Genomic DNA, 23,532 nt, shown 5'->3' on the forward strand with positions numbered 1-23,532 from the left:
ACGAGCTGACGTTCGGCGTGTCTGCACGAGCCAACCTTTGATCCTCGCTGAAGCAGAGCAGGTGGGCCGAAGGTTGGGGAAGGTTCTGGTCAGGGTTTGCTTCCTGTCCTCCGGGCTGAGCAGCTCACAGTCATTCATTCTGCATCATAACAGAGTAGCTGAGAATAATGTGAGTCCATCTGTGGGAAAGCTGATGTTCAGCTGGAAGACGAGCGCTCGAAAACAACAACACAAAATTCAGCTTTAATAAAAAAAAATCCTCCAAACTGGGAAATCAAAGGGAACAGACTGGTGTTAATGGATTCACCTGTGCATGAATGAAACTGTTAGGCTGAGTTATGAACTCACTGCTCGCTGTTTCCTCTGGACTCAGAGTCGAGCATCTTTCTCCGTCTGCACGTCAGCGAGCAGCGGCGTTAGCTTTCACTGATCTTTAGGTTGATGAAGACTGTTTCGTGACCGCAGGCGAGTCGGTCGCTGCGTGCCTGAGAACGAGGAAACGCTTCCTCTGCACACTGCGGGCGGCGGCTCCTTCCAAGAAAATGTGATGTTATTAAAGTTGTCAAAGTTCTCACGAAAACACGGCAGCTTAATCCAGATCCGCTCCGGATCCAAGGACTCATCCGTGGTGTAGTTTCTGCTTGCACGCCGTCAGGCGGTGTAGCCTCCACATTCAGGCTGAACCATCGTCTCTGACAGCATTTCCAGAGCGTCAGACAGACGTCACTCCTCAGTCTGGATTTTCTCCTTGCTTCATTTCTGACTTCATAAACTCATTTTCAGTCACTGATTTCCTCTGTGGCAGCAAAACAAATCTGAACAGCCTCGAGGAAAATCCTGCAGCTCGCACCGAGCTAACCAACCAGTGTTAGTGCTGAAGATGGACACGAATCCAGGCCGGGGTGCAAAGCTTCAAGTTCCCCCTTTAACTCGTCGCTCAACGTGTTTTTTACAGTTTCGATATGAGACATACTCAGTAAATAAAGCAAACTCATATTTACTGAATGTGGGCTTGAAGCTTTAACGGTGTCTTTTATGTTGTTTGTGCGGATAAAACAGTCTGTGAGTCCAAGACGACCAAGTGACCTCACGTCCAAGGGAAGTATGAGTCAGTCACCAGTACAACCAGCAGCGCTGCCCAGCTGGGATCTCTGACTGCTTATCTGCATGAAGTTCAACTAGAGCCAAAATGCAGCTTCTGGTGTTTTAGGTTTCTGTGGATGAATCATAGAAACTGAAACTGAATAAATCAGTTCAAGCAGGTCACTCAGTTTCACAGGAACTCCCCAGCCCACAGCTCCAGAGTGTGTGTGTGTGTGTGTGTGTGTGTGTGTGTGTGTGTGTGTGTGTGTGTGTGTGTGTGTGTGAGTGTGTGTGAGTGTGTGTGTGTGTGTGTGTGTGTGTGTGTGTGTGTGTGTGTGTCAGTGCAGACATGTGTGACTTCATGAGAGCAGTTTTACTTTATCAAACATGTTAGAAAAATAGAAACAAGGATTGTTTTTAGAGTAGAAAACATAAACACGCTGTTCACACTCAAATCAGCTGATCCACCAGGCTGAACTTCCTGCCTGGAAGAACGTTTTAATATATGAGGAAAATATTTCTGACGGTTACTTTAAAAAAGCCGCACAGGGTTTAACACGAGCTCGCTTGACCTGCTGATTCTGCTTCCTGACCGATGCTGAGGTTTTTCTTATTCTGGGACTTAAACGGGAACAAAGTCCAGGCTTCGTCGACACACCCAGGCGGAGAAGAGGACGGCGCAAAGATGTATTTTTATATCGGAGAAAACCATGAAATCGTAAAGAAGCAGAGTCGCTGTGCGGCTGGTTTAGTCACCGTGGCGACGCCACGCAGCCTCGGCCTGGTTTTAGGCGTACCGTGAACTTGTTGGAGCCTCCATGTTAATGATGTCGTGTTTGGATCGAGGACGCAGATCCAGAATGACCTCTGGAGCTCCGTCGCCAGGAAGTCACCATAGAGACCAGCATGGCAACCAGCTGTGGTCCATTTACTTTACAACACAGTATCCAGGCATTAAAAGTGCAGCAGCCTTTAATTGGAGGGCAGTTTGAGGCTCCGACACACAAAGAGACTCGATTCTCTCTTAAGAGCCTGAATTAGAAAAGATGAAAGACGGAAATTATGGGAATGACGTCTTAATTGGGGTATTTTCCCTCTGAGCTGTGGACTGATGCATTTCTTATCACTGCGCTGACGTCACCTAAAGGTTTTCAAAGGGTCGTCTGAAATCCTGCAGCCGCTGAGACTGAGGCGTCTTTGTTAGACGAGCTTCAGCCAAGAAGGTGAAGCAGAAGCAGGAACTTTATCTGCCCCCAGTTACAACTCGTATTTACGACAACATGGTGTTAATGTTATGATCTATGGTCTGACTTTCATGAATGAAGTCCAGGCCTCACGCTGACTCTGCAGGTTCATTCAGTCGCTGCCCAGCACAGGGCGAGAGGCGGGGCAGGTCTGTCACAGGGTTTATCAACAACATTCAGGACAGAGTTACAAACACATGAAAACAATACAAACAACAACAAACAACAACAAACCTGAAGAGAAGCAGCTCCTGTGCACTCGCACACATCAAAGCAGAGACGGTTGGATGAGAAACGACCCTCAGAGAGGAAATATTCATGAATCTCTTTGAATTCCTTCATTTCCTGTAACTCCAAATCATAAACCTCATTTTCCTACTATGATAAGGTTGCACACGAGTGGGAGGGGCAGATATGTCCCCAGGTGACGGACGCCGCTGATCAAAGCGATGTGTTTCCTTCTGTGTTTTTCGTACATCAGAGACTTTACGTTGTGTCCTCCCACTAGTTTAGGTTAGGGGTTAACCTCAGGGTTAGTTTCCCCTGAATGAGCCTGACATGCTGCACAAACCAGAAACAGCCGTTTCCAGACGTGCGGCGATGTCACTGATTTGCTTCCTGATTGTTTCTCATTTGCTTCAGTAAAGTTTGATTGTGGAAGCCCCACAGACAGAGTGGTGTTTCCACTCAGGCTCTCTCTCACCATCATCATCATCATCATCACTCCAATAGCTTAAGCCACGTTGGGTTCAGTTACAGCCAAATGTTACGTGGGCCAGATGCCGCACGGCGTCCACCTACAGCAATAACTGAAACACAGCATCGTGGTTCTTTTGTGCCTTTGTTGTCATGCTGACCTTGCTTCAGTCAGGCCACTATTTTCAAAAGAAGATTATTTCCACTTGCATTGTTTGGGTCTTTTCGGGTACCTCCCTGCCTTCCATGTGCAGCAGACCTCTGACGAGTGATACGACACTAACTTGATCAAATACAACAACGATTTCAAAGGCTGGAGATGCCCAGAATCCATCTTATGATGCAAAGCTTTGTGTCTGCAGGAAGACGGGGATGACAGATGAACACCTGAAGCATCTGACAGCGTGTCTGTGGAAGTTCTGACAGACAGTGTCACCACCCAGAAACGGATCACCATGTACCCCAACCAGAAGCCTTGGATGAACCGGGATGTTCGTCTCCTCCTGAAGGCCCGCAACACTGCCTTTAGGTCAGGAGATGCACACGCCTACAGTACAGCCAGGGCTAATCTAAAGAAGGGCATCAAAAAAGCCAAACACCATTACAAAAAGAAGGTAGAAGAACACTTCTCCAACTCCAACCCCCGACGCATGTGGCAAGGACTCCAGACCATCACAGACTACAGGACCACCAAACCCTCCCCCGCATCCTCTGATGTCTCCTTCCTCAACGAGCTCAACAACTTTTATGCTCGTTTTGAGCGAGGGAACCCCACAACCACAACCAAAGCAGACATGACGCCAGACCACCAACCTATGACTCTCTCCCCCACCGATGTAGGAGCGGTGCTGAGCAGGATCAATGTCCACAAGGCTGCAGGCCCTGATGGCATCCCCGGGCGTGTTCTCAGAGCGTGTTCTGGGGAGCTTGCAGGAGTGCTCACAGACATATTCAATCTGTCCTTGGCCCACGCTGTGGTACCGGCCTGCTTCAAATCCACCTCCATCGTCCCGATACCCAAAAACTCCAACCCATCTTGCCTCAATGACTACCGCCCAGTAGCACTCACCCCCATCATCACTAAGTGCTTAGAGCGACTGGTCCTAGCACACTTCAAATCCTGTCTCCCCCCCACCCTGGACCCCCACCAATTCGCATACCGCCAGAACAGGAGCACAGAGGATGCAGTCTCCATCGCAATGGACTCTGTCCTCTCACACCTGGACAACAACAACACCTACGCCAGAATGCTGTTTATAGACTTCAGTTCAGCATTCAATACAATCCACCCCTCACAACTCATCAGGAAACTGACAGACCTGGGTATCAGTTCCCTCATCTGCAAATGGTTACTGGACTTCCTGACCAACCGCCCCCAACATGTCCGGCTGGATAACCACTGCTCATCTACCATCACAATGAACACCGGTGTACCACAAGGCTGTGTGATGAGCCCTTTCCTCTACTCCCTCTTCACCCACGACTGCAGACCTGCTGATGGTTCCAACACCATCATTAAGTTTGCAGATGACACCACGGTGATTGGCCTCATCAGTGACAACGATGAGGCCGCCTACAGGGAGGAGGTGGATCGTCTGGCTGAGTGGTGCGACAGAAACAACCTGCTGCTTAACACCGAGAAGACCAAGGAGCTCATCGTGGACTACAGGAGGAATGCTGACCCACATCCACCCATCCACATTAAGGGGACGGCTGTGGAGCGTGTGAGCAGCTTCAAGTTCCTGGGAGTCCACATCTCCGAGGATCTCACCTGGACGACCAACTGCTCCAAGCTGGTCAAGAAGGCTCACCAGTGCCTCTTCTTCTTGAGGACTCTGAGGAAGAACCACCTGTCCTCAGACATCCTGGTGAACTTCTATCGCTGCACCATCGAGAGCATCCTGACCAACTGTATAACAGTCTGGTACGGGAACTGCTCTGCCTCGGACCGGAAGGCGTTGCAGAGGGTCGTGAAAACTGCCCAGCGCATCGCCGGAGCACCACTTCCTGCCATAAAAGACATCTACAGGAAGCGGTGTCTGAAAAGGGCTGGGAAAATCATCAAAGACCCCAGTCACCCATCACATGGACTCTTCACCCTCCTGCCCTCTGGGAGGCGCTACAGGAGCCTCCGGACTAAGACCACCAGGTACCGGAACAGCTTCTTCCCCACAGCTGTCAGACTCCTGAACTCTGCCTCCTGACATCTGACCCACGTTAAACTCATGGACTGAACATACACACACCCACAATGGACAACTGTACCCTCAAACACAATAATAACATGGACTGAACCACCACTCACAACCACTAGCACTTTATATAGCCTCTGTAGAAACTATCTACACCCTCACTTATCTTAACTGCACTACTGTATAGCTCTGTGTAAATAATCATTCTGTACATTCGATAATCTTTAATCCTACAACTGTTTACAACTTGCATAGTTCCCATTTCTGTATAGCTGTATATCTCAGATTTCTGTAAAGTTATTTATTTCATATTCTGTATAGTTTTTCATATTTATATCCTGTTCATATTCTGTACATAGCTTGTACTCACTACAACCTGTACATACTTATAGTTATAGAATATTCACAACATACTTCATACCATGTACATTATAACATACCATAATAGACCCATTTCTGTAATATACTCACATATCTATATTATTGCTAATATATATTGTAATATATCTATATCACTAAAGCACTTCTGGATGGATGCAAACTGCATTTCGTTGCCCTGTACCTGTGCATGTGCAATGACAATAAAGTTGAATTCTATTCTATTCTATTCTATTCTATTCTCTGTCTGTCCTGACCCGACAGAAGGAGAGCGACCAGCAGATAACTGCGCAGGTGGAAGGCGGCCTGACCACCTACACCCAGACGGGCCTGGCGGCCGGTCAGGATTACAGAGTCGGCATCGTGGGAGAGATCGACGGCAGGAGAGGACGCGAGAGCACCGCTGAATTCATGACACGTGAGGTTTTGTTTCCTTCTTTGTCAGAAACTCCTCTGCTTTTCTCTTCTTACTAAATCGAAGCCACAATCGCTTCCACCCTCCGCAGATGGAAATGATTTTAACACTTAGATAACCATTAAAAATGAGGAAAGTCATACAGACTACACTGACTTTGAATAACTTGTGTACATCTTAGTCACTCTGCACTGAATTATCCTCCTTAATAGTGTTAGTTCTTTGGCTGGTTTACAGGAGTTATACCGTGATGGTGTTTAGGAGGTGTGATGGGTGTAGCTACGTTTTATCATGTCAAGTTTTGTGTTGTAACCATTCTGAGAACACCAAGTATTCCCCAAATACACACTGTGTGCAGATGTCCTGACAAAAGGCATGTTCTTCAACTCTGATACCTGAACCAGAAAGTAACTGTGCGCTGGTCCTGCTTTATGAAAGAGCCTGAAGTTAGAGAAAGGAGCCTCTGACTAGCATACTGGCACTTGAGAGCAGCTCAAATCACCAAACTGGCAGCGGGAGCTTAAACATTTCACTCTCGCTGCCCTTCCTGTGGGAGATGTAATCTGTGGCAGCTGCAGAGAAGCTGCCCGGTGGCTGGCGATGAAGAGGACGATTCAGTCTGCAGGAGTTTAGAAAAGGCAAAAACCGAGTGGAAGTGTATCGATCCAAGTCAGGGGGGTAAACAGGAACAGGTAGACGGCTTCATGTTACCTGGAAGAAAACATTCACCTGGCGTGTGCTGGACTTTCTTCTCTGTTTTCTTCACCTTCAGTCATTTCTGGTCCCACCAACCTCAGAGTTGTCAAGATGTCGTCCACGTCTGCGGTAGTCCAATGGGAGCCGACAGTGGGGGAGATTGACAGGTACCATCTCACCGTAACGCCAAATGATGGAGCGGGGAGGAGTCAAGAAATGACCATCCCAGCTGACCAGAACTCCGCACAGATCCAGCGGCTGGAGGCCGGGCGTTTGTATGACATCCTGCTCGTGGCAGAGAAAGACACGAGCAGGAGCGCTCCAGAGACCACCCAGGTAGTCCCCGGTGAGTAGAGCCAATCACAGCTTGCTTCCACTCAGGTTAACGTCCTGGAAATCATTTTTCTTAGCTCACGCCATTGACTGTATGTAAATAATGGAGATAGCCTCAACTTTATATGTCAGAAGTGACCTCATTTAAATCATATTTAGCTAATGCTCACTAGCTTTGTTTGTAAGCTGCATCCATAAACTGTCAGATACTTGCTAATTAGTGCTAAGGAGCTAAAAAATAACGTAAAAGGAATTAAATTCTTGGCTGGTCGACTACTACATTTAATAGCAATTCCAGTGTTTAGTACAGTTTGACAGTAAGCCAAAGATATTTATCAGATAATTGCATTAAAAATGCTCCACGAGTCTCCAACAGCAGTCGAGAGGTCCAGTTCACATGGATGTTAGAGGAACTGAAGGTTACTGCTTGTTAAGCATTTTATATGAAATTTGTGGTCAACAATGTTAGTTAGAACTATGAAGTGTATATAACGTTTCTGGTCTGAACAGTAAATGCAGAGCTACCTCACAGCTTTCTAAAGGACAGACGGAGGATTCTCCTATAGTTTAAGAAAAATAAGTCCGGTTAAAGTCTCAGAAAATGATGCTTTGGCCTGATTGATTAATTTAATAAAGTGCAGTATGATGTTTGCAACTTTACAGTCAAAAAACAAGCTAAAGCAGAACATGCATGACCACGTATGACTCTGTGCATCCATACGAGTGTTCACCGTTTCTGTTGTGCTGTATGTTCACAAAAACCCAAGATAAAATCCTCACCTTGAGGCTTCACAGCAGGACTTGTTACGTCTGGCTTTAATAAGAGCCTCTGGTTAGTTATCACCCCAAAGTTATTCTAAAATGACTCACTGCTGAGTAAAAAGTTAGAAATTTGATAAGAGAGAGAAATAAAAGGAAGGAATCCAGGTCGTTGTTGTTCAAACATTTCTTTTCCAGGCTATGCTCGGGCCATAACAGCTTTTGTTCGGCTAAGTGAGCCTTTGTGTCCCGACACCTCATCATTCAATGAATTACGTCATATACAACACGTTAGTCGATGTCCTCCCCCGACCCTCAAGAAGAAAACGTACTTTTATCTGCCTCTAACCTCAGTCGTTATGTTTCTTTCTCAACAGTGATACGAACAGGTTTGTCCGAGGAAAACAATAATGACATTATGATATTCTCCTTGCAGGTTGAACATGGATGCTGCTGACCTGAGTTATGGTTTGCTCGGGCTGGCAAACTGTTGTAAATCAGGTTTCCTTAAAGGAACAATAATGATTAACAACCCTGCTTTTCTTTCTTTGTTAGGTGTGACTTCTTCAGTATTAAGGGCATATTATGATGATCTTAACACTTAATCCAAATACTCACTGCCTTTACATCCTTAGGAACGATATTACCAAGATTTCCCACGGCAGCTTCCCCTCCATATATTTCCAAAGAGTCCACTTTGACTACCCAGGCCTCCCTAGCACCTAACCAAGATGTTAGCAGCATACACCAAGACTTGAACCCATCAGCCGAGGGACAAATATTTGACCAGCGTGAGAAGACAGAAGATGTGAGCAAGGACAAAGACTCCTCAACTCCTATAATAATTGCCAGAACTAAACCTCTGGTCAATAAAATGTTTTCAATAAATGGCACCAGCCCCAAACCCATCGGAAAGTCCATATTGCCAAGGAAGCAACCGCATTTCAATGCAACAAGAGTTGTGCCCAGAAGGAGACCTTTTAAAAAAGTCTTGGAGAGTAAAAACCTTAAACCAGGTGTCCCCATCATCAGACAGTCTGTGTCAGACCCAAGTATAGAGGCATCCAGCTCTGACAGAGTTGATAAAAATAAAGCTATGCTGCCTGGAACAGATTCAGAAACAAAGATCCAAAGTAGCTCAGAGGAATCAGCGGCTGCTGCTGACTTAAAAGGGCCACCGCATGTTGGCATTGCAGGCCATGGAAATGACACTGGTCTCGTTTCTCCAGAACCAAGTGGGACCGTTCAAAGCCAAGAGAAGAAATGTCTAAATAAAATCAAAGTGACACATTCGAGACTCCCCTTAAAAGATAGAGGCAATGGGTGTAGGGGGGCTGAGCATGCTGGCATGGTAGAGAAAAGTCCAGACCTGGGTTCACCACCTTCTGCAGAGCCAGACCTTGATTATAAACCAGATCCTTTACATAAACTTTTGAAAGACACTTTTGATAGTATGAACATCTCAACATTTTCTGTTCACCTGTCAAAATCATCAAACCTCTCAGTCAATGCAGACATAATTGGGAAACAGATTTTGAGAGGACTGAAGCCACTGCCATCGCTCTCATCCTCTTCAACATCCTCAGAGTCACAATCATCATCGCATTCATCAGCCTCAAGGACATCACACTCTCCAGCTGCACCACCATCACCTTTATCCTCACCATCCCCACCTTCACCTGGTTCCGATGGATCAACGGCAGGTTCATCGTCCTCGCAAATGTCTTTAATTCCATCATCACCTTCATCTTTACTGTCACCACCTCCATCCACATCATTGTCCCTTCCAACAACATCATCATCCCCTTCCAGATCTGATAAATTTGATTCACATTCAAGCAATGAGCTAAGTGAAAGCAGCAGAAGTAGCTCTGCGCCTGCACCACCCACAGATAGAAAACCACCACCAGAAGGTGGGGTACCTCGAATGAACACTCCTAAATATGGAATCAGACGCCGTCCATACGCAAAGTTTGGACCTTTTCAGAACAAAACCCATATAAATTCTAGATTCCGTCTCCCCTCCCATCGTATGAACCTTAGTCCTGAAATGACAGCAGAGAACAAACATCGGCCGACGAGCGAACTGTTGTCTTTACCATCTATATCTGCTTCTGAGGAATCATCCTCTGTTAAGGCAAGTGTACCAGTGAAGGATACAACTGGGTTAAAAAATGGGACAGGTACACCTGACTTATCTGGAGTCGAGCAAAACCAAAAAAATGTGCAGATAGAAAGACAAAGGATAGCAAATCGCTGTCCTCCATTCAAGAATTGCCGTTTTCTAAAAGGGGGACCTTTTCAGAATCAAACTCGTCGTATTGGACCTTTGAACCGTGAAACAGAGCCACGCAAAGAGCAGGTGGTTTCCAATGAGTTAACAGCTACGTCAGCCCCTTCTCTTTCCAAAGGGCCTGTGAGAGATGCAGATGATGGTGGACATGGGACAAGAATCTCCTCCACAAGTTCAGCCACTGAGTTTAATCGGACACTCAGAGGAAGAGGAATGTCTTCCTTCCATCGCCAAAATACCAAACTGGGCTATATCTCTCGCCAACTATATGAAAGACGTTTAAAAAACGGAACCCAAAGAATACCTCAACGTCCGTATAACTATCCTCCTCACAAGTATTTCCCAAACAAAGAGGTAAATGCAGGCAGCACTGGAAATCAAACTGGCCAACTGGGAAGCATATTAACTCGCCAGAATGTCCAACACCCTATGCATCAAATTCCAATTAGAGAAGGAGATCAAGATACTGCAGCTGACCAGATAGATGGTCAAACCAATGTCCGATCACAGACTGAGAATCTAGGAACTGGAGACAGAGCTGTGGGGAGAGAAGAAGATATTAGCAGTACTGATTCAAAGCTGCAAGAAATAAATGACAGCGGAAATCCTGGCAAAAGCAATGGGACTGGAATTCAAGGCAGACCAACAAAACAACATTTCCCAAATTCAAGACCCTCCAGCTCAGTCACATTTCCAATAAGACAACCAGCAGCAAAAACTGTTCCAGCACAGCATCCCACCCACATTAGACACTACACCGGGGGTAGCCAAAAGAGTGAGAACCCACAAACATTTGAAAGTAAAACTAAGCAGACAAATCCTACGTCAGATCTTTCTTCGTCTGGAGTCTTAAGGGAACCTTTGGACTTTGTGGAAGTCATAAACCAGACCACTGATGGAGTCACATTGATATGGGACTCACCTGAAGGCAAGTACAAAAACTTTGTTGTGACGAGAAAAGACGGAAAAGAGGAGGACACAGAGCCAAAAGAAAAAGAGCATGACTACCACGATTCTGGCAAAGAGGGAGGCAGGGAAGAAGAGAAGACGAATCACACGCCTAACAGGGACACCATTTCCCAAAATGTAGGTAGTGAAGATGAGAACAGAGTGCCTGGAAGCCTTGTAACTCATGCCCCAAAAATCCAAAGCAAAACAATAGTAAAACCAACAGAAAATGAAAAAACCTTCAAAAAAGTCCTTCCTGGTTCAGCTCGGTCCTTCCGGTTTGAGGATCTGCCCCCACAGCCCGAGTACACCTTGACCTTACTGGGAAAGGGCCCTGGCGTTCTGTCAAGACTGCACAAGCTTGTCATCAGTACAGGTACAAGCTATTGTAACAGTAGAAAAGATGAATTTCTACTGTGTAAAGCTTCAAAATTACTGTCAGTGTTGTCAAGTCTCGTTCAGACGGCTCGATTCTTTCTTTTTGATCTTGTACCCGCGTCAGTCTTGGATCATTCAGAAGACTGTTCATTCAAGTGCTAATAACTAATAATCACTCGTCTTAAATGTGACTAGAAATGTGTGCTTACCCACTAAAAGCTTCCTCCATCGTGGTTTCAAGAGCTCGGATGCTGTGGCGCTCTTGAAGACTGTAAGCTTGTGATTTACAGTTCCACATTCATCACTTTGTGTTTGTCATTCAAACAGTGGTTCAGTATAACTCACTTTCTTATTAACACATACTGATTTTGAAAAAACTCTCATGAACTTGTGTTTTCTATTCATATTATATTTGTGCAGTCATTCTTCAGCTCTCGTGAATATGACAAATACTCATATTCATGACATTATAAAGATCAACACCCTCTCCACCATAAAAGACACATCCAGTTATTTGATGTCAACCCTCAGATGTGGGTTTACAAAGCTGTTTGCCAGATAGTCTTCTTAGTTTGTACTGGCCTAACTTGGTTAACAAACAACCTGCAGAACTTACCAGACTGCCACATGCAGAAAATTTACCAATTCTTTACAAAAAACAAAAAAAGAGGGAGAATCTTTGTTTTTTTCTCTTTGTACAAACATTAGGGAAGATTTTATGTACAAGAAACCAAACAGCATTCCAACTCTGTTGGGCATGATTAACAGAAGAGGACCCAGGATTGAGCCTAGGGGAACTCCACTCAGATGCACTGTTGATACAAACTAGCTGATCAACTAAGTTGACATCAAAGACATCAGTAACAACGTAACTCTCTTCATTCACTGCTACTCTGGTTTTTTCTCACTCAGGGTAAGCTAACAGCCATCTTCACTGACACCTCTTCACCTCTCTCCCAAACCAGGGTAAGACCACGGCTGGTCTCTCTACTTTCGGTCTGTTTTAACTTTTCGCATTTAAAAACGAAAAAGTAAATCAATTAGTAAATCTGTAAATGTGAACATTTTAAGGTAAATCAGCGCTGTACAGTACTGATGCGTACTATCAGTATTATACAGTACAGCATAGATTTTAATACAAAGAATAGTCTAATTCTCTTTTGTAATATACAGCTTAAGTCGTGCAAAAAATAAAAGAAATATCATTTATTGAGTGATACCGAGTCCTTCTGAGTTTTGGAAAATTATCTTAACTTCTCCCGATCGTTTCCTGGTTCTCACTTCCAGCTATAAAAAGTTAGATTAATATCTTAATGTGTTTGTGTTCATTCACTCTGAATAATCTTGTCAAGTGGTCTCTTTATCTTCCTTTGTTTTAACGTCCTTTATTCCTGCCATGCCTTTTATTTTCAGGTGAGACCGAGCAGCTAACTACTGTGTTAAAATGTCGTCACTCCCTCCTTTGCCCAGGAGCCATCTGCATTTAATTGTTACTTTATATGTCTGTATATGATTTGTATACTGTATATATGTTTGCATTGTACATATATACACAGAAACCCATTGAAGCACTAATAGCAAATGTGTGGATGAATAAATAATACTGTGCACACTGTTTTCACTCCTGACTCTTTTCACTCTACTTCAGTGTTTTTCACAAACCCAGTTATTATTTTTTCTTTCTCTTTGTGGAATTTTTGTATTTCTGCTGCTTGTTTTTGTCTTTTATTGATGTTTTTCCCTCCACTTCCCTTCCTGCCTTTCGTTTACCCCCCCCTCTCTCGTTATATTCGATCTGCCCTCTAGGACCCGAGCCTCCCTCTAACATAGTCTTCAGTAAGGTGACGGAAAACTCTGTGACGGTGTCGTGGACCAAACCAAAGAGTCCCGTCAGCGGTTTCAAAGTCACATATACCCATGCAGAGGATGGTGAGAGCCTGGATTCCTATTGTGCTTCATTTCTTATTGGCTAGTGAATATTTACGTAAGCCAGGGGTGGGCAACTCCAGGCCTCGAGGGCCGGTGTCCCTGCAGGTTTTAGATGTGTCCCTGATCCATCACAGAATAGAATAGAATAGAATAGAATTCAACTTTATTGTCATTGCACATGCACAGGTACAGGGCAACGAAATGCAGTTTGCATCCATCCAGAAGTGCTTTAGTGATATAGATATATTACAATATATATTAGCAATAATATAGATATGTGAGTATATTACAGAAATGGGTCTATTATGGTATGTTATAATGTACACGGTATGAAGTATGTTGTGAATATTCTATAACTATAAGTATGTACAGGCTGTAGTGAGTACAAGCTATGTACAGGATATGAACAGGATATAAATATGAAAAACTATACAGAATATGAAATAAATAACTTTACAGAATCTGGGATATACAGCTATACAGAAATGGGAACTATGCAAGTTGTAAACAGTTGTAGGATTAAAAATTATCGTATGTACAGAATGATTATTTACACAGAGCTATACAGTAGTGCAGTTAAGATAAGTGAGGGTGTAGATAGTTTCTACAGAGGCTATATAAAGTGCTAGTGGTTGTGAGTGGTGGTTCAGTCCATGTTATTATTGTGTTTGAGGGTACAGTTGTCCATTGTGGGTGTGTGTATGTTCAGTCCATGAGTTAACGTGGGTCAGATGTCAGGAGGCAGAGTTCAGGAGTCTGACAGCTGTGGGGAAGAAGCTGTTCCGGTACCTGGTGGTCTTAGTCCGGAGGCTCCTGTGGCGCCTCCCAGAGGGCAGGAGGGTGAAGAGTCCATGTGATGGGTGACTGGGGTCTCTGATGATTTTCCCAGCCCTTTTCAGACACCGCTTCCTGTAGATGTCTTTTATGGCAGGAAGTGGTGCTCCGGCGATGCGCTGGGCAGTTTTCACGACCCTCTGCAACGCCTTCCGGTCCGAGGCAGAGCAGTTCCCGTACCAGACTGTTATACAGTTGGTCAGGATGCTCTCGATGGTGCAGCGATAGAAGTTCACCAGGATGTCTGAGGACAGGTGGTTCTTCCTCAGAGTCCTCAAGAAGAAGAGGCGCTGGTGAGCCTTCTTGACCAGCTTGGAGCAGTTGGTCGTCCAGGTGAGATCCTCGGAGATGTGGACTCCCAGGAACTTGAAGCTGCTCACACGCTCCACAGCCGTCCCCTTAATGTGGATGGGTGGATGTGGGTCAGCATTCCTCCTGTAGTCCACGATGAGCTCCTTGGTCTTCTCGGTGTTAAGCAGCAGGTTGTTTCTGTCGCACCACTCAGCCAGACGATCCACCTCCTCCCTGTAGGCGGCCTCATCGTTGTCACTGATGAGGCCAATCACCGTGGTGTCATCTGCAAACTTAATGATGGTGTTGGAACCATCAGCAGGTCTGCAGTCGTGGGTGGAGAGGGAGTAGAGGAAAGGGCTCATCACACAGCCTTGTGGTACACCGGTGTTCATTGTGATGGTAGATGAGCAGCGGTTATCCAGCCGGACATGTTGGGGGCGGTTGGTCAGGAAGTCCAGTAACCATTTGCAGATGAGGGAACTGATACCCAGGTCTGTCAGTTTCCTGATGAGTTGTGAGGGGTGGATTGTATTGAATGCTGAACTGAAGTCTATAAACAGCATTCTGGCGTAGGTGTTGTTGTTGTCCAGGTGTGAGAGGACAGAGTGCAGTGCAATGGAGACTGCATCCTCTGTGCTCCTGTTCCGGCGGTATGCGAATTGGTGGGGGTCCAGGGTGGGGGGGAGACAGGATTTGAAGTGTGCTAGGACCAGCTGCTCTAAGCACTTAGTGATGATGGGGGTGAGTGCTACTGGGCACAGCTGATTTAAGTGGCTAAATTAGCTCCTCAACATGTCCTGAAGTTCTCCAGAGGCCTGGTAACGAACTAATCATGTGATTCAGGTGTGTTGACCCAAGGTGAGATCTAAACCTGCAGGACACCGGCCCTCGTGGACTGAGATTGCCCACCCCTGACATAAGCAAAGGTCATGTCCAGTTTCTAGATCAGGGAGCGAGGTCACAGCTGATGAGTAAAGACATCTGTTCCATCAGAGGTTTGGTTCAGTTCAATAACATTGTTTTCTCTGTGTGATTGTTAGATCCTTGCCGTATAATTTAAAGCACTTTGAGGCGACTGATGATTTGGTGCAAGACTTTATGGAAAATAAAAAATATTGAATAATTTATGACTTTTTATTACATGCAAACGTCTATTAGGATTACATGAATAAATAACTAATCCTGTGTTTGTGCATGCAGGCGAGCCGGTGTCGGTGTCTCTGGACTCAAAGGACTCCACCGTGGGTTTATCCAAGCTCTCACCTGGTTCTTCTTACGAGGTCACCGTCATCTCCACCCTCGGACTGGACGAGAGCGATCCAGTGAAAGACTTTGTCATGACGCGTGAGTCACGCGCTGTTGTTCACTGTTTATCTCAGCCTGAGATGACACACTGTTGTAAAAGTTCATAATTGAATCCACACATGGTTTCTTTAAACAGTTTCATGTTTTCCATTTTTTGTGCTTTTTTTTACACTGAAGAACTAAAAACAATTAATTTTACATGTTTTTGCTTCTATATGAGAACTGGTAGCTTGGTAGTGTTTGCAGCAGGTGCTGACCTGGAAATGAGCTGCACGGTTTTTATGCTTCGTCTGAGGAGACTCGTGCTGGATTTATTCCAGTCGTCTGTGTTATTTCAAAGAGCAGAGAAGGCAGTTCAGATGATTCCCATCCTAAACACAGAGTCTCACGGGGAAACTGGATGCTTTTTCTCATCTTTGCATATTTCACTGGTGATCAGTCTACAAACTTCAGTGAGGTCAGGCAATGGCTCCTGGCAAATACTCTTATCCTCAATGATAAGAAAACTGAAATTGTGGTCTTTGGCAGTAACGTTCTCCGTGCCAAACTTCGTGATGCTTTTGGTTTTCTCACTAGTTCCTTTTCCGACACTGTTAGGAATCTGGGCGTGTTACTTGACAGCTCTTTTAAACTTGATAAACAAGTGTCTGCTGTCGTTAGATCCAGTTTTTACCAACTCCGCCTTATTTCTAAGGCCAGGCAGTATATCCCGCATGAAGACCTGGAAAAGCTCATCCATGCCTTTGTAACTTCGAGACTGGATTACTGCCATTCACTCTATTTTGGTCTCTGCTCTGCCCTCCTTCATAGATTACAGACAGTCCAAAATGCTGCTGCACGCATTCTAACCAAAACTAGGAAGTTTGCCCACATTACTCCCGTCCTGGCTGATTTGCACTGGTTGCCTGTGAAATATCCAATTTAAAATTCTGCTGTTTACTTTTAAAATCACTAATAACACAGCACCGAGCTATCTTAAGGAACTCCTAAGCTCATATGTTCCTGCTAGGGCTTTAAGATCATCCTCACAGTTACTGTTGGTGCAGCCTAGATCTCGGCTGAAGATTAGAGGTGATCGAGCGTTTGCCCTGGCTGCACCAGAGTTGTGGAACAACCTTCCGATTGGCATCCGGGCGTCTGACTCTATTCAATCTTTTAAATCACGGCTTAAAGCGTATTTGTTTAATCTTGCTTTTTCTACCGGTTAAATGCTGGCCTTGTTTGCAGTGATTTATTCTATTAATTTTCCTATCATGCTTTTATTTGCGCTGTGCATGTCATATCGCCATTGTGTTTTGATGGCATAGTTATATTGTGCTATAGTTATACTTTTCTATTGGTGGCTTTTTCCTGTGAACATAATTTTACACTTTTATTTTTTGTTTTTATGAAATTATACTTGTGTTAATTTGTTTTATGTTAAGCACTTTGGCATGCCGTTGGTTTTTAAATGTGCTCTATAAATAAAGATTGTTGTTGTTGTTGTTGTTGTTGTATGTATTTGGTGATTATCAGACTGGGGCGTGTGTCCTCTGGAGTGGAAAACTGAGAGAGAAACTTCAGGAGAATTATAGAAGTATTCATTTCACTTTTACTTTTAGGCTTTTAAATCATGAATATAGAGTAAAAACTTCAGCATTACAATACAGATTTATTTTAATCGTTAGTTGGTTAACTGGCATTTTACTTTCTTCACCGTGGCCGTGATGTTTACTGCACTAAACTTCAAGTTGAACCGATATAGCTGAAATGTTGCTGTTATAATTGTGGAGCGGGAGGTCATGATGGGAGGTCATGATGGGAGGTCAAGATGGGAGGTCAAGATGGGAGAAAGGTCATGATGGGAGGTCGTAATGGGAGAAAGGTCATGATGGGAGGTTGTTTTGGGAGGTCATGATTCTTTTCGTAACTATTATTACCTTTATGTGTCTCTCAGTGCCCGACCCGCCGACACACCTGGGTGCCGTAAACGTCACCGACTCCACCGCCTTGTTATTGTGGCGTCCAGCGCTGGCAGCCGTTGATAAGTATTCCATCGTGTACGGCGCGGGCACAGGTGAGCAGGCTGTCTCATCTCACTGTTAATGCAAACTCATCATGTCTGCATCATGTCAGTTTCTCTTGCGTGTCTTAAATTCACCCACGGCTCCTCGTTGCTACTCCTACGTGTCTGACTAAAGCGTCCAGTCTGATCATCGTTTTGAATGAGGCAGTTTGCTTGTGTAGGTTCAGAGGTGAAGGTCACGGTGTCCGGAAACGCAGCCGAGCAGCAGCTCAGCGGCCTGGAAGGATCCACCACCTACACCATCACTGTAACCAGCCAGCTGGGCAGCCGGGAGAGCTCGCCGGCCACCACCAGCTTCACCACCACCGGCGGTCAGCACCACCTTTGTCTGTAGTTTGGTTTGTGACCTGAACAAACACGAACCTCATCAGTGTTCCTCTCCAGGCTCGGGGAAAGTTGGGGAAGGCCCGCAAGACCTCCAGGCGAGCAACGTGACTCCACGCACTGCCACGTTGTCATGGAAACCTCCATCAAAGCCCGTTGGTAACTACAGACTGAGCTATCAGGCTAAAGACAAAGAAATGAAGGTGAGCAAGTTTTAAAAATGATTTCCTGATTAGTCAGTGACTCGAGTTCAAGTCACGACAGGAAGTGAGGCTGATGTTCTTTTTACGCCTCCTCCTATGATTTTTCTGTGTTTTAACTTCTGAGAACACAATCGTCCGGCTTAGCATCGCCTCTCTGGACCAAAGAAAATCGAATAACATATTTGTTAAATTTGCTGAGTCCTCTTGTCATCACCGTGTGCACATCTGGACTGTTTCCAGCACAGCTGCTTCTTTTGGGTCACTCTGTGGACGTTCACACTGCTTACACTTGTACAGGTGTGGAGTGACGATTGTGTCGATGGCCAAAGAACTGCTGAATCTTCAGAGTCATATAAAGATCAATCATTAGAAGGAAAACACGAGTTATTGTTATTGCAGACTCCAGAATCGCAGCAGTGATAGGGATTAGCAGGACCCTGGAGTCTAGACGCTGGTGGTGGTGAACACCTGGGAAAACTCCCAGATGTGTGAACACTGAGCTTCCTTGTGGAGTTTAAACTTAAAGAGGTCCAGATGTGTACATGGCGACCACCTTAAAGAGAACCTCAGACTCATTTTATTATTTATTTATTCGTGAATATCAGCAGATGTTGAATTTGATGGTTGTTTTTCACCAACCATCAAAGGAAAACGTGGCTGAGACGTTCCTGTTTATTTTGACCTGATGTTTATAATAGCGTGCGTATCTCAGACATTCGTGAGGCCTGATTTCCGTTTGTACCGGCGGCAGGAGGTCATTGTGGACGGCTCGTTAACGCAGTACAACCTGACTGGACTCCATCCTGGATCCACGTATACGCTGCAGCTCCAGGCCGAAGGAGGAGGACAGTACACGTCCGCCATCTCCACAGAATTCACCACCGGTACTTCTTCGAGCCTCCGTCAGTGCTGTTGTTGTTCGAGATTTCCTCCCACCCTCACCCTCCGTCTTGCTCCTCCTCAGGAACCCTGCGGTACCCGTTCCCCACTGACTGCTCTCAGGAGCTGCTGAACGGCATCGTGACTTCAGGCGAGGCAGAGATTTTCCCTCAAGGCAGACACGGGACGCCAGTGACAGTTTCCTGCGACATGGAGACAGACGGTGGCGGCTGGACGGTATAAACTCACACCACAGAGTCATCTTTACTTTACGTGTGTTTGCCCAATTTAATTACTAATAAAACACTTCCAATATAGTCCAGCAGTATTTATAAAGCACGTTTATGGGACTCGATGGAGACCGGCTCGCTTTCAAAGGCAGCCTCGTGTCAGCGCCGCCTGCACTGAGCAGGTCTCGGGTGTTTGGCTTCCTGTGTGCAGGTCTTCCAGCGGAGGAAGGACGGCTCCGAGAATTTCTTCAGACGCTGGAACGAGTACGTGGAAGGATTCGGGGACGTGAATGGAGAGTTTTGGCTCGGTGAGAGATGCTTTTTAATATCTGAGTACAAATCTGCACAGGACCAGGTTCCGTGTGGTGAGGAAACATATTTGGAAACACGGATGGCAGATGCAGCTTCCACAGAGTGCAGTTAAAGCAGCAGATTTGAGCACAGCGCCAGTTTAACTGGAATGACAGACATTCTCATCCCAGCCTTTTCTCATTTTTCTGTTGTTTATTTTGTTTCCTGTAATAAAACCCGATAAACTCGCCCCTTCAGGACTCACGAGTATCCACAACCTCACAGCGATGAGCAGGATGAGCCTGCGGGTCGACCTGCGAGACGGCGACGAGTCGGTGTTCGCTCAGTACTCGACGTTCGAGGTGGCCAAGAGGAACTACAAACTGACTGTGGGAGGATACAGCGGCACCGCAGGTAACACGGGAACCTGGAAGAGGTGATCAAAGGTTTTCAGCACCGCCGAGCTCGATTCAGGTTCAGATGTTTGCTCTGAACATCCTGATCTGCCTGGGTCTCATTCAGTCAGAAAAAGCCATCACACCAAGGTCACCTCTGTCCTACTGTAATGTCCAGACTGGGGGGGCAAGGCCCCTAAAAGCATGCCCCTGCCTGCACTCCTGGCCTCCTTGGTCTGGGACACTTCAGACTGAAACCTGCTGGACGGTCGTGTATCATCAGAGGTCAGCCTGACTCATAGCTGGCTGCTGCTTCTCACGCACGTCCATGCCAACTGCACTTGTGCCCAACACAAACCTTTTCGATCGCACTTCCTGGTTACAGTTTCTTATTTTCTCCTGTTGTGGGAAACGAGTTTGAGGTTTTATTTCCACAAAGACTAAAATTCACAAACAGTTGAATTAAGTCATCTAAATAAAGATCAAGGATCCGGAGATAATGAATCATTTAAGTAAATAAAATTATATTTGTTAATAAGGAAACTTCCTACCGTGCTATCCTTTCAGGTGACTCTCTCAGTTACCACAACCACCGGATCTTTTCCACCAAAGACCGGGACCTGGCGCCCTTCATCACCCGCTGCGCCATGTCTTATCGAGGAGGCTGGTGGTACAAGAACTGCCACGAGGCAAACCTCAACGGCCTCTACGGCATCAACACCAAACACCAGGTAACGTCATCGAGTCGCTCGGACGGATTTTACTTATTTTCAAGGACCTGCTACAACTTTGAAATGGAGCTGGTTGAAGTATAAAAACAAACGTGTGTGTGTGTGTGTGTGCGTGTGTGCGTGTGCGTGTGCGTGTGTGTGTGTGTGTGTGTGTGTGTGTTCAGGGTGTGATCTGGACCGCCTGGAAAGGAAAAGACTTTTCTGTCCCGTTCACTGAGATGAAGCTGAGACCGGCAGCCTTCCGGCCTCCGTCCCGAGGATGAGCGAGAGAGAGGCTGATGATGATGATGATGATGAACTGCTAAACACACATGCTCAGTGTGTTACATGTGTGAACGCACACATTGAAACGGGGAGCTCGGGCTCCTGTTAGAAGATTTGTATAGAGTCAGTTATCAGTATGTTACTGCAGATTGTACAGGTTCCTCCTTTTCGACAGTATTTTAAAGCGGGGCGTCTTCCTCCATATTTAAAGGCTCAGTTCACACAAATTATATCACGGCTGGGTCCAGTTAGACAGTTCTGGTTTCACATGCAGATGCTCTGAGAGATCAGAAGTCTCAAACTAGAGGCCCTCGTGGCTCCTGATCCAAAGCAGACTGTGAGGCTTTCAGACCAAATAAAAGTCACACAAGATAAAAAAATAACTCAAAACCCTCTTAGAAAGATTACCGGTACCAGTAAGTGCTCGGCTCAGTCAGATCTGATGGATATGAGCGAGACACAGGCCAGAAACGCAGCCCACACGTCACTCCCTGGTTTTTCCATCACTGTGTGCCTCAAATTTGAAAAATAAATAAGAACAAAAACATTTTCAAGGACAAAATGATCCAAAAAACATTTTAGTGTTTCAGATCAGATCACAGTGAAATGTAATCAGGCACAGGTCCTGCTTAGAAGCTCGTTTAGCAGCAGCCCCACTTTAAAGCTCAGCAGCGCCCCCCGGTGTTCACTCTCTGTGAGGGTCCTCAGGTGCACTGTGGCCCCGCAGTAAATGGAGACGGGTCTGTGCTCTGTCGCCTTCTCGTTGTGTTAACAAATCTGTTTTATTCCCTGTGTTCTGTATGAAGCCTCCCAATGACTTCAATAATAAAACAAGTGAAACTAAACAGCTGCGCGGGTTCATCTGTTGGAGTCAAGGTTGCATTGTGACTAAACACTCTCTGTTTGCAGGATATGAATGAAATCATTCTTTCTTTTGTTTAATCCTTAAAATGTTGACTATATTAACAAAGAGCGTGTCAGTGCAGTTTGAGCAGTGTCGTTTACTCAAAGTTATTCTCTCTGTGATGCACACAAGGTGTCACTGAGCAAATGTCACAGAAACTGCACCTGGATCAGCAGGAGGAAGAGGAGGAAGAGGAGTATCAGCAGTGTTGGAAAGGTTACTATGAAAATGTATTCCACTACAGATTACAGATTACATGCCCCAAAATGTATTCTGTAACGTATTTCGTTACGTTACTCAATGAGAGTAACTATTCTGAATACTTTGGATTACTTAATATATTATCATGCTTTTTACAGCTACATGAATGTGATTTATTACTATTACTGAAGGCTACTCCCCACACCAACACCAGCTAGATTCAAATCATAATATAAATGGTCTGTATTTATATAGCGCTTTACTAGTCCCTAAGGACCCCAAAGCACTTTACACATCCAGTCATATATATACACACACACACACACACACACACACACACACACACACACACACACACACACACACACACACACACACACAGGTGATGGCAGCTACGTTGTAGTCACCCTGGGGCGCACTGACAGAGGCGAGGCTGCCGGACACTGGCGCCACCGGGCCCTCTGACCACCACCAGTAGGCAACGGGTGAAGTGTCTTGCCCAAGGACACAACGACCGAGACTGTCCAAGCCGGGGCTCGAACCGGCAACCTTCCGATTACAAGGCGAACTCCCAACTCTTGAGCCACGCTCGCCCCCCATATAAATGAGTAACAGTAGGTGGACATTAGGTAAGGCTGCACTTTTTGCAGCGATCTCGTGTAGAAACTATTCGGCGCGTATATAAAACAGGTCCGCGGCTCTGAACCGTAGTAAAGGACCTCTGGCTGATACGTCGGGTTCGTGTCGGCTCGTAGCTGAAAACTAGCTTTACTTTGTTGTCTGTATATATATATATATATATATATATATATATATATATATATATATATATATAGGAGGTGGCTGATATCCAGAAATCCTACCAGTGGCTGGACAAAGCTGGACTGAAAGACAGCACAGAGGCACTAATCATGGCAGCACAAGAACAAGCTCTGAGCACAAGATCCATAGAGGCTGGGGTCTATCACACCAGGCAAGACCCCAGGTGCAGGCTGTGTAAAGATGCCCCAGAGACAATCCAGCACATAACAGCAGGGTGCAAGATGCTAGCAGGCAAGGCATACATGGAACGCCATAACCAAGTGGCCGGCATAGTGTACAGGAACATCTGTGCCGAGTATAACCTGGAAGTCCCGAGGTCAAAATGGGAGATGCCCCCAAGGGTGGTGGAGAATGACCGAGCTAAGATCCTGTGGGACTTCCAGATACAGACGGACAAAATGGTGGTGGCTAACCAACCGGACATAGTGGTGGTAGACAAACAGAAG

At 45.6% G+C, this 23,532-nt stretch overlaps 1 protein-coding gene across 2 annotated transcripts in view; it reads left to right on the plus strand.

The window, feature by feature from the left end:
• tnxbb (tenascin XBb) overlaps window positions 1-22,004 on the plus strand; it is a 50,847-nt gene extending 28,843 nt beyond the window's left edge. Inside the window, exons 7-20 of one of the 2 annotated variants that reach the window (XM_024798401.2) lie at window positions 5,858-6,011; window positions 6,781-7,050; window positions 8,432-11,413; window positions 13,222-13,344; window positions 15,673-15,816; window positions 17,714-17,833; window positions 18,004-18,153; window positions 18,227-18,369; window positions 19,121-19,253; window positions 19,334-19,485; window positions 19,690-19,786; window positions 20,028-20,183; window positions 20,732-20,895; window positions 21,060-22,004. In XM_024798401.2, the coding sequence (XP_024654169.2) occupies window positions 5,858-6,011; window positions 6,781-7,050; window positions 8,432-11,413; window positions 13,222-13,344; window positions 15,673-15,816; window positions 17,714-17,833; window positions 18,004-18,153; window positions 18,227-18,369; window positions 19,121-19,253; window positions 19,334-19,485; window positions 19,690-19,786; window positions 20,028-20,183; window positions 20,732-20,895; window positions 21,060-21,158 (4,887 nt within the window). In that variant the 3' untranslated portion in view covers window positions 21,159-22,004. The remainder of the gene's footprint in view (window positions 1-5,857; window positions 6,012-6,780; window positions 7,051-8,431; window positions 11,414-13,221; window positions 13,345-15,672; window positions 15,817-17,713; window positions 17,834-18,003; window positions 18,154-18,226; window positions 18,370-19,120; window positions 19,254-19,333; window positions 19,486-19,689; window positions 19,787-20,027; window positions 20,184-20,731; window positions 20,896-21,059) is intronic. The other variant, XM_024798404.2, reaches the window with a different exon arrangement.
• Window positions 22,005-23,532: the final 1,528 nt, after the last annotated feature.

The sequence above is a fragment of the Maylandia zebra genome, linkage group LG22 (genome assembly GCF_041146795.1).
Source record: "Maylandia zebra isolate NMK-2024a linkage group LG22, Mzebra_GT3a, whole genome shotgun sequence".
NCBI classification, from domain to species: domain Eukaryota; kingdom Metazoa; phylum Chordata; class Actinopteri; order Cichliformes; family Cichlidae; genus Maylandia; species Maylandia zebra.